The 11,212-nt window shown below is 57.6% G+C and overlaps 1 protein-coding gene across 1 annotated transcript; it reads left to right on the top strand.

Annotated features, from left to right (window-relative positions):
• Nucleotides 1–519: 519 nt before the first annotated feature.
• TLE6 (TLE family member 6, subcortical maternal complex member) lies at nt 520–9,640 on the top strand (the record flags this gene model as incomplete). Its single annotated transcript, XM_082650412.1, has 16 exons — nt 520–537; nt 677–738; nt 1,158–1,203; nt 2,359–2,400; nt 5,868–5,930; nt 6,017–6,296; nt 6,397–6,419; nt 6,711–6,771; nt 6,853–6,956; nt 7,042–7,079; nt 7,433–7,685; nt 7,784–8,034; nt 8,328–8,469; nt 8,886–9,036; nt 9,299–9,375; nt 9,536–9,640. The coding sequence occupies 16 exons, from the start codon at nt 520–522 to the stop codon at nt 9,638–9,640; spliced, it is 1,716 nt and encodes a 571-aa protein (XP_082506538.1).
• Between the last annotated feature and the right edge of the window lie 1,572 nt (nt 9,641–11,212).

The raw sequence follows: 11,212 nt of genomic DNA on the forward strand, positions 1-11,212 counted from the left end.
CAAGGTGGGCCGAGGGTGGGGTGGGGCTAGTTCTGTCCTCTGCTACTGCCCAGCCTTCTGCGCTCAGGATCTGACATCCCCTCTTTACTTTTACAGTCCCTGGCTAAAGTCCTTGTGACTCCAGCCTGAAGACTGACTTCTTGGGGCCATCTCAGCCCCCACGGGCACCCTCAAAGGATGGTGAGGCATTATCCCCTGGGGGAGGGGGCAAGAGGCTCAAATCTTGTTCTCCTGCTCCTGAGGGATGGACATGGGCCGGCTGGCCAGGCCTTCAGCTGGGGACAGTAACCCATCATACTTTAAGGCCTTTCTCTTTAAACTTATTATTACCCAGGTGATAAAACATAGGGCTACATCACCTACTCAGTTACTATTTTATAAGCAAAAGTCCCTCTCTGCGCCTCCCCACCCGCCATTACTTCCCAGGGAAAACCATTTCTATCAGTTTAGGCCAGGGGCAGGCAAGCTTCTGTAAAGGGCCAGAGAGTAAATATTTTCATCTTTAGGCCAAAAATCAAGATGGAAGATACCCTGTGGGTACTTAAGTAATAAGAGAGAAAGCAAACTACCCTCAGGCCTCAGGAGGCCCCACCTCACCCTCTTTGGGGCTGATGACCTGACGGCAGGGATACGGGGAGGCTGTGGGTTTTCTTCATCCCTCCTTCGACCTCTCCAGGCTCATCCTGAGGCCGGCTACTATCAGAATGCCCTGGATCAGCTCAAGCAGCACTTCCCCAGGTGAGGGCGATTCTCGGGGGCTGGAGGCCCCGCTGGGGCCCTAAGTCCCACCGAGGGAAAGAATCCCATCCTTGTCTCCATGGCCCAAAAGACAGGACCAGTGCTGGTGGGGGGCGGGGAGGGGGGAGGAGCCATACTGAAGGCTGAAGCAAAAGGAAAGGAAAGCCAGTAATACCGATCCTGGCTTTCATTTAAATTTTTGATTTTGTTGTTGTTCAGTGTGAATTTGCTTGCATTCAATTACGTTTTTTTAAAATACCGCATTAAAATCATATTCGTCTTGGCGCCTTCTTCAATGTGGCACCTGGAAGGGACTAGCTCACTTGCCAGAACTGCCCTGATGGGAGGCTGGGGGCAGGGCTCATTCTGGGGAAGGGTCTTGAGGCCTCCTCTTGCAGCGGGTTTGTCTTCCCTGGCAGGTTCCCCACTCACTTGACGACACAGATGGACAGCGCTTACTACTTGGTGAGCCCCGGCCCGGGAAGCCCCGCCCTCTCCAGGAAGCCCCGCCCCTACTCTCCCCACCACCACCACCACCAGGTAGCCCCTCAGGAGCCTCCTGGAAAGGCTGTTGAGTTTGACCTCAGGATCCGGGTTTGGGGGCACCCTCTCCTCTACTTACTTTGCTTATTTTAGGCAAGTGAGTTAACCCAGTGAGCAACAACTTCATGTGAGTTTTTCTTAATTAATAAAAACCTTGCTGTGAAAACAAGTAATTCTGTATTTAAATTAAGGAGAAGTTTCTTCAGCCCACGGTTGATGAGTTAGGGGTACAGCACGTGATGGGAGTCCCTGCCCTTCAGGAATGTATATTCTAGTGTGTGCTGTCTTCTGGAACTTTCCACAAAGATAAGAATGTTCTCTATCAACAGGGTCCAATATGGCACCCGCCAGCCACATGTGGCTACTGAGCTCCTGTAAGGAGCTGAATTTTAATTGACTGAAAGTTAAAGAGCCACGTTTGACTAGTGGCTACCCCATAGGACCCGGCAGCTCTAAGGGAAGGAGAGAGACAAATAAGCAAATAGAGAAACAAGATTCACAAAATGTAAGTGCTTGAAAGAAAATAGAAGCTGAAGCGGTGAAAGTGAGTCAAGATTTTGAGCTAAGGTAGTCAGGAAGGGCTTCTTGAACGTGAGACACAGTGACACCATGTCTCACTGTGTCTCACGTTCACAGTGAGACATGGAAGATAAGGAGTTCCTGCCACCCTAGAGAGAACAGGGAAGGCTGTTTCAGGCAGAGGGCACAGCCCGTGCAAAGGTCCTGGGGCAGGACCGGGCCTGATGTGTTGGAGGAACAGCCAGGAGGCCTGTGTGTCTGGAGCAGAGTGAGCGAGGGGGAGAGAGGGAGGAGGGGAGGGCAGGGAAAGAGCAAGGGCAGGTTGTGCCCCTCTTTGACCTCGACTTCATACCTAGAATGAAAACCAGGGGTCTCCCTAATACTTCCTACTCTGAGTATGGTAGGCAGTATCCCATTTGATGAGAGCAGGGACCAGAGAGGTAGCATGACTTGCCCAGGGTCATACAGCTGGGGAGAAACATGCACAGCATTCAGTTCTGCACTCTTGCCCACTTCCATTGACCACCTCCCAGTGTGACCGCTGTTGTTCCTTTGCAGTTCCAGGAGATCCGGCAGGGGCTCCAGGAACATCACAAGCAGGTGAATGGGCCTTGTGGGCCGCGGAGGTGGACTTGAGCTTTCCCCCCTGAGGGAGGTGGGAGTCCTGGAGTGCTGGGGGCAGAGGGGGTGGGGCCTGAAGTGGAATCCCCAGGGTATCAGTGGATCCCCCACGTCTCAGGAGTGCATCTCTGGTCCTGAGCCTCTTCCCTCCTGTCCTGCTCGCTGGTCCCCGTGTGCCTGGAGGAGGCCAGGGGCCTGTCAGCACATCGCAGGTTAGTTGCCTGTGCTAGGAAGGGGCTTTTATGTGCCAGGCATGGCCGGATGCGGTCTCCATGTGTCTGAGGTTCCCAAGGGCCTGGCTCACACTCGGGGGTGGGGGGAGGGACAGGCCTGCACTGGGGGCCCAGCTCCCAGCACGGGGAGCCTTGCCCAGGCTGAGCATGGCGTCCACCCCGCCTGTCCTCCTGCCACCTGGCCCCTTTCTCCTGGGTGCTGGCAGGACTTTCTGCCTGTGCCAGATGTGACTGGCAGAGGGCCAGGGCTGTGTCTGCGACTTAGTGGGGCCTGGGGTGGGTAGCTCAGGGAACAGGGAAAGACAGATCCAGAGGCGGGGGTGGGGTGGGGCAGGAAGCAACCAGAACACGGTTATTCATTCAACAGATATTTATCCATCACCTCCTTGCCAAGTGCAGTTGTAGGCGCCAGGGAAATAGCAAAGGAGAACACAGACAAACCGCTGCCCTTGGGGTGAGAGGAGCTTGGTAAACAGAAGTGTCAGATGGTGAGGGCTGGGCAAGGCGGGGGTGGAATTGAGCAGCCCCAAGGCGACGTGGGGGGAACCAAGGTGGGAATGGGTTACAATTCAGGGTGGTCAGGGAAGGCTCGCTGAGAAGGTGACATTTGGGCAAACTCTTGAAGGAGATCAGAGAGGGAGTGTAGATGTCTGGAAGGAGTAGACCAGGCAGAGGGCACAGCCTGTGCAAAGGCCCTGGGGCAGGACCAGGCCTGGTTCATTGGAGGAACAGCAAGGAGGCCCGTGTGTCGGGAGCAGAGTGAGCGAGGGGGAGAGAGGGAGGAGGGGAGGGCGGGGAGGGGTCGCGGCAGGTTGTGCAGGGCCTTGTGGGCCACAGGGAGGACTCTGGCTTTTACCCCCCCGGAGATGCGACCCTGGAGGGCTGTGGGCAGAGGAGGGGTGGGTCCTGACTCAGGTGCTCACTCGCGCCCTCTGGTGGCTGCTTTGGGGAGGATGGATATTTGGGGGCCAGGATGGGAGTTGGGGTCCAGTTGGACCATCCAGGTGCGGGAGGCTGGTCACCGAGCCAGTTTGGCGGTGAGAAGCAGTCAGAGTGTGGATGTGTCAGGAAACTGACAGCATGTGCTGAGTATCAAGACATAAGGGGAGGAATTCCTTGGTGGTGCAGTGGTTAGGACTCCGTACTTCCACTGCAGGGGACACAGGTTCGATGATCCCTGGTCGGGGCAGTTCTGCATGCCATGGGGTGCTGCCAAAAAAGATAAATAAGATGTAAGGGGGTGAGGAGGACCCAGGAGGGTCGCCCCTAAGCACCCTCCTCCCCCAACAGAAGGCCCCAGGTGGTGATCCCTAGCTGACTTGTGGTTTCACAGGGACCACCTCCCCCTCCCCTGTTTCCTGTTCCTCGTCTCCCAGCCTCCTTGCTGTGTATTTAAAATCCTGAGCAGCAGCAGTGGCAACGCCCCCGGCTCCGCAGCCCGCCTGCACACAGCTCTCCCCAGGGAGGACCTGCATGCAGGCAGGGGGCAGCAGCACTTTTCATGCTGAGTGCATTAAAGTGCCAGTAAATTGCGCATTAACGAGCCAGGGAGGATTGGGGAAGGCTCCCCTGGGCCTCGTGCTGCTGGGAGGCCCAGCTGGGGAATCCATCGCCTGCTACCCTAGGTGGCAGCCACCTGGAGCGCCCAGAGCTCAGGGAGGGGGTCCTCCATTCCAGCCTCTCCCTCCACCATCCTGCTCGCCCCCCACCCCAGCCAGCGAGGGGCAGGGGGTGGGAGCAGGCTGCCAGTGGAGGCAGGGAAACACTGCTGGGCCCCAGGTGTCCTGACTTTAGGAAATTGACTTTGATGCTCTGAGCCTCAGTTTTCTCATCTGCAGAACGGAAACGCCAGTGGTGCCCGTTCAACAGAACTGACAGCCACAGGCCTTATGCCACGTTCCTTAGCAATTATTTCTTTCTGTGAATCACAATATTTCCCCAGGATTTTGGAATTCGCTCTGGGCCAGACAGCTTCCTGGCATCCACCGTGGAGGTGCATGTGCATTCGGAAGGCCCACGGCACTGCCTCCAAAGCCAAAGGCCCAAGACTAAATCCTTGTCACCCTCTGCAGTAGCCACGGGACACACGTGGCTGTTTACACTTTAATTGGCAGTCAGGTGGCACCGTCCACGTTTCAAGTATTCAACCTTAGCTGGCAGGTCTAGAACATTCCTCATATCACTGTATTTAGTCCATCTGGACTAAATATAGCTGCACATTCCCGTAGAGCCCCTTATCGGGCCGAGAAGGTGGGTCTCCTCGCAGCGAATTCCTGGCAGTACTGGCAGGTCGTGTCTTGCGTGGTCTGTGTCCTCAGCTGGCTGCCAGGCACATTCTAGGTTCGTGCCTCGCCGTCTCCTCTGGCAGCCCCCAGCCCCACGTGGCTATTGAGCCCTTGAAATGTGGCCCGTGGGACAGGAGGGATCGCATTTTTAATTAAACTTAACTTTCTATTTAAATAGTGACCTGCAGCCAGTAGCCGCTGTGCAGGGAGGTTCAGTCTTGAGGAAGGAGAGGTTAAACACAAATCTGGTACCTGGGCCAGATAAATGCTCTTGAGAAAAGCAGTGGGACGTGTCATAGGAGGGAGCCTGTCCTAAAGGAACAGATGGGCAGCCTGCTGGGAGGGAGAAAAAGAAAATTTAGGGTGCCTTCCATGACCACAGAGACTGTTCACTTAAATCTGGAATCGGTAGCAGCCACGTGGCTTGATTTTAAATGTAAAATAAGTGACCCTCCCACCAGGGCCCCTAACTTCCCCATCGCCAGCCCTGCTCCCCAAGAGGTAACCATTGGTTTCTTAGGATCTTTGCAATGTTTCAGCAGCTTCAAATGTCATCCCCATAAGGGGGACATGTGTACACACGGCTTTGCTTCTTGAAGCCATTTTAAGCAAGGGGGTGGCATTCAGGCTTTTGTTTCCAAACACCCCAAGTAAAGCAGCTGGGATGCGAACCCAGATCTGACTTGACTTGCGACCATATTATACGGGTGACGGGTCATTGGGGCTCAATTTTGTCACCTGCCGCCAAGGGTGGCCTCTGGGTACCGAGAGCTTGCTTTTTGCTAGGTGATCATGAATCCACCCAAAAACGTTCAAGGGAGGTTGTGTAGCCTCGCTTTGTGAACAGGGAAACTGGCTTGTAAGAAGGTATTCGCACCCAGGGCTGTCCTTTCATGAAGCTTTAGCCGGGATGACGTTCCCCTTCCAGGCAGAAAACTTCCTACAGAGAGTGGAGACCTGCAGCCAATCCCTGGGCTTCCAGCTGGGGGAGGTAGGTTCCTGGGTCCTTGAGTAGGGTGGGGATAGGCTTGGGGCAAAGGGTGCATCCTCGTGTCCCTCACGACCCTGTGCTTACAGCACCAGGGAAACCAAGAGTTCCCCAGTGAGCAGCCCAGCCGGGACCCCCAGCGCCCAGAGGCCAAGACCCCACAGCCCTCCGGTCTCCAGGGGCCAGACTTCGAAGACATCATGGCCACGAGGTCATCCGACTGGCTCCAGCAGACCCCCGGAGTGGACACAGTCCACCAGCTAGACACGTGGCCATCCTGGGACTCGGAGCCCCGGTTTTGGCAGGATGTTCTGACAGAGCAGCTCTGGCAGATTTTTACTGGGACCCAGGAGCGCCCAAGACGCAGGAGTGAGTCTCCCTGAGGGTGAGGGGAAGTGGGGAATCAGGCCGCCTGGAGGGACAGCACCGGTTGAACTGGCTTCTCCCCCATCCCCTTCTGTTGTCATAGCGACAGAGCAGGCGCCAGGCCAGGTAAGTAACTGGAATCCTCGGTACCTGGAAGGGTGGGCTTTGCCCTGGCTGGGCCCCCTGGCTTTGACCTCTAGATGCCTGTGGGATTGGCATGCCTCCCCCACCCTCAGCCCTTGGATACCTTCAGAGGACCTGGCCTGTCTGCAGCTCTGCCTGGATGGGAGGATGGGACTTCAGGCAGTTGGAGCATCCTGTCCACACTGCCTGGGCCCGCCTGCCATGTTCCAGTTCTCAGACCAACCCTGGTCAGGTCCTTTGGTCTGAACTGATCTCCCCAATTCCCACGGGCAGGAAAGCCAGGAGCCAGCACCACGATACTTGGGAGTGAAACTGCTCCCCAAGGACACTTTGGGTAATCCTGGTGGGAGGAGGGCAGTCTGCCCTGGGGGAGGGGAGCCACACCTGCCACTGATCCACTCTTGTCTCTGCCCAGTTCTCAGCCCAGCTACGCCCTCCCCCAGCTCCTCTGAGGGCTCCCGAAAGGGAAGCACAGGACTGGGCACTGTAGGAGAGGAGGTGTTCTCCCACATGGCCCAGGTGAGATCCCCGCACCCCACACAAAGGCTGGGGGGGCTGGGGCGGGAGGAGAATGTGGCTCAGTTGTGACCTCATCCACCCGCAGGAGCTTCCTGTAAAAACCTATCAATTTCTGAAGCCCATGTAAGTATGTCCCAACCTTGTGGTCTGAGGTTAAGGGAGCCCAGATGTGGGGGTGAGAAGGCTTCCTGGAGGAAGGGACATAATGGTTAGGACCTTGAAGGATGAGTAGGAGTTTGCTGGGATAGGGCAAAACATGTCAGGCAGAAGGGAGCAGTGTTTGGTCATGGGAGAAGGAGAATACTTGGAGGGGTGTGGGTAGAACCTGGGGGGATATAGAGTGCCGTGGAGAAATGAGGCCTGAGAGAACCCAAAATCTGACAAAGAACGAAGCCCCTCTGGGGCTTGATAGGTGCCCTGCTCCGGGCAGAGAGGCTCACAGGCGGGCTGGTGACCCTGAGGCCTCCTCTCCCAAGATGCTGGGACCCTGAGGACTTTGAAAACACATGGAATAGGCCTGATGCTTTGCCCTGGCAGTCCAAGAAGCTGGCCGTGCCACACAGAGTGGGGAAGATACGGAGGCTAGAACATGGGGAGCCCGTGCTGGCCACGGCCGTCAGCAGCTTCACGCGGCACGCCTTCACCTGTGGCAGGGGCGGCGTCAAGGTGTGGAGCCTGGTCGGCCAGGTGGTGGAGGCCAGGTTTCCGGAGAGCTACCTGCGTGTACAGGTGAGGGTAGGGCTGGCTCTGGGGCGGAGCTTGTGGGAGCAGGGAGAGCCCCCCACCCTGCAGGGGAGGAAGCTCACCCCAGGCTCTGCCCACCCCAGACCCAGGGGGCCTACCTGCGCACCTGCTTGCTGTTCTCAAACAGCACGGCCCTGCTGACGGGCGGCCACAACCTGACCAGCGTGAGCCTGTGGGACCTGACGGCACCTTCCCTGTACGTGAGAGCAGAGCTGCCCTGTGCAGGCCTCACCTGCCAGGCCCTGGCCGCCAGCCCTGAGGACAACCTGGCCTTTGCCGGTTTCACCGATGGCAGCGTCAGGATCTGGGACCTGCGGAACCAGAGTGTGGTCAGGTGTGGCCCAGGGGTGGGCGGGGCCACCCTGAGGGCCGCTTCCCACCTGGATCCCTGAGTAGGGACCCAGCAGTCTCAAGGCCAAAGCCCCTTTCCCTAAAGAACTCTTGCATTTGAGAGTTGAAGACCCAGGTTCAAACCGTGGCTGGGTCCTTGAAGCCCAGTTGTGGTACTTCTTGCCTGCCTCAGTTTCCCCATCTGTCACCCGGGTGTGATTGGAGGGGGGGTGTCCTCGGGGGCCCAAAGCTTAGAGTTTCAGCCCTGACCTCCCTTCCAATGCCTCTCCTGGCCAGGGACCTGCCGGGTCACCTGAACGGTGCCAAGAGCATCGCTGTCAAAGACCAGCACATCTGGACAGGGGGTCTGGACGCCTGCCTGCGGTGCTGGGACCTGAGGACCACTGGGGAGCCCCAGGAATACCAGTTCGAGTCTCAGGTGTGCAGCTGGGATGGGGCCTGCTTGGCCAGGTAGCAGCTGGGCTGTGGACTGAAGGAGGTGGAGGCTGGCGGGAAGGGCAGGGGTTAGTGGTACCTCAAGTCTCAGTGATGCCCTGAAGAGAGGGGTCCTTAGCTACATCCTCCCCAGTTGCCCAGATAACATTGGATGCTTTCATACTCTGTATCAGGGGTTCCTATTCTCATTGAGTCTCTGTGATAATCCCACAAAGTAGAGAGGACCACACCCATTTTGCAGATGAGCCAGCCAAGGCCGGATATGTGAAGTTGCTTTCTGGGGGTTTCACAACCAGGAAGCGGGCAGGCAGTCGGCCCCCGGGATGGGTCCCTGTGCTCCTGCCACCTCTCGGGCCCCGCTGGGACCTGGACAATGTTTCCCTGCTGCCTTCTCCCCAGATAATGAGCCTGTCCCCCAGCCCCTGGGAGGACTGGGTGCTGGTGGGCACAGCCAACGGCCAGCAGTGGCTGCAGCCCAGCCTTGGGGGCCAGAAGCACATGGTGGGGTGTAAGGACGGCACCATCCTCGGTCTCAAGTTCTCCCCGCTGGGTGAGTGGCCAGGATCGCGGCGGGGAGTCTGCCGTCGTCCCCAGCCTCCCACGGGGCCCTGCCTCACTAAGACTGACTCCACCCAGCCCTTTCTGACCCTTCCTGACCCCCCCAAGCCCTTCATCAGCAGGAACCGCCCTGAGTGACGCTCTCCGCAGGGGTGTGAGGGAGATGGGGAGCTCCCTGTTTCCCAGATCCCCAGGGGTCCAGCCCTCAGCTGCCAGCTTTCCCTATGACCGGGCCCCCCTCTGCCTTCTCCCAGGCCAGTGGTGGGTGAGCGTGGGGACGGACAACCTGGTCAGCGTCTTCAGCATGCCCATGGGGACCACAGTGGTCCAGGTACGGGGGTGGGGCAGGTGGGCGGCGTTCATTGGGCTGAGCCCGGGGTTCCAAATGCAGAGACCCCCCCCCCCGACCCAGGGACCACGTTTGAATCTATGGGCAGATGTTAAGGGCAAGGATGGGTGAACCCTGTCGCTCTGCTCCCCGACTCTTCCAGGTACCCGAGACATCCTCCATCATGTGCTGCGACGTGTCCCCCAGCAACCACCTGATCGTCACGGGGTCCAGGGACCATGCCTCAGTGTACCAGATCACATACTGAGGGCTCGCCAGGGCGGGTGGGGTGAGCACAACTGGACCTATGATCTTTGTCACGTGTAATAAAGCATTTGGAAAAAGCACGGATGCAGTGCTGCATCCTGTCCCCTGGTCGTCTTGTGGAGATTTGGAAGGACTTTTCCAGCCTGGGTCTCTGAGCCTTTTGAGTCCACATTCCCTGAGAATCGGATCAGAGCCACTGACCCTTGCCGTCGGGGGAACTGGACGTAGAGCCCTTCTTTTTTTTTTTTTTTTCTTTGTTTTTGGCCACGCCACGCAGCATGTGGGATCTTAGTTCCCCAACCTGGGATGGAACCCGGGCCACGGCAGTGAAAGCATGAAGTCCTAACCACTGGACCGCCAGGGAGTTGCCTGGAGCCCTTCTTTCTGCTCCACTGAGCTCATCTGATGTCATGGAGAGATGTTTCCCAGCCCTGCCTGCACAGTCCCAGGGATGGGGTCCTCGGTCCTTCCCAAGTTACCTGTGTCCCGTTAGATCAGTGCTTCTCACCTGGCGGTGAGTCTAACCCCCAGGGGACACAGGGCCATGTCTGGGGACACATGTGGTTTGTCACGACTGGGAGGGCTCCTGGCCTTGAGCGGTTGGGGGCCAGGGATACTGCTTAACACCCCACAGTGCCTGGGACGGCCCCACAACCAAGAATTACGCAGCCAGTGTCAGCTGTGCCGCGGGGAAGACTAGTTTACAGGGGTGGCTCTTGCTGGCCAGCACTTTTCCACCCTCTTAGTAGGGCTCTGAAATCACCATTTGCTCACCCCATCCTTCTGGGATAAGCAGCGTCCCAGGTGGCGTCAACGGGTCTGGCCTCCCTAACTGGAGAATTATCCTATCTCCGTCCCATGCCTTCAGAAACGCCCTGGGCACGACTGTTTCCAGCAGCGACCCTGCCACCTCCCTCCAGAAGTTTCCCAGCAGCAGCCCTACTTTGCCCCCCAGCCCCCCCAACCCATGGTCCTCGTGGCAGCCCCTGGGAACTTCCAGAACCCAGCTCTGATGGCTTTACCACCCCCACCGGCCTCTCCCGAAATCTGGCTCACATTTCCATGGGCTTTCTCTGCTTAAGCCTGATCTGAAGCTGAGGAGGAAACCCCACGCCCCTGCTCTCCTGACTTCCACAACGGCCAAGCTCTTTACCTCTGAGCCTTCGCACATGCTGTTCCCTCTGTTCCCAGCACATCCTTCCATCACTCTTCCAAATGGCTGTTTCTCCTCCTTTAGCTCTTCTCTTTGCTGTCACCTCCTCTGGGACTGTGACCTCCGCTCAGCACCTGACCGTGGGCTGGGCACCGTGTGCCAGGCTCTTAGGAATTATCACGCAGTCTCAAAGGAAACATGACTGCACCCCAAATACCTTCGTGCTCTACCATATTCCCTAACGCTCTGTACGTGGGCAGCGTCTTGGGGTGAGTCTGTCCCACATGCTGGCAGTAGAGCACATAGGTGAAGCTTTGGGGCCAAGGATGTAGAAGCAGCCCCCCTGCTACGTTGGCCTCAAAAGCTACACACTGAGGTGGCAAAGCCTCCACCTGGAGCCCTGAGTGTCTGCTTGGAGTC

Source organism: Grampus griseus, assembly GCF_964374135.1.
Source record: "Grampus griseus genome assembly, chromosome: 3".
Classification (NCBI taxonomy): Eukaryota; Metazoa; Chordata; class Mammalia; order Artiodactyla; family Delphinidae; genus Grampus; species Grampus griseus.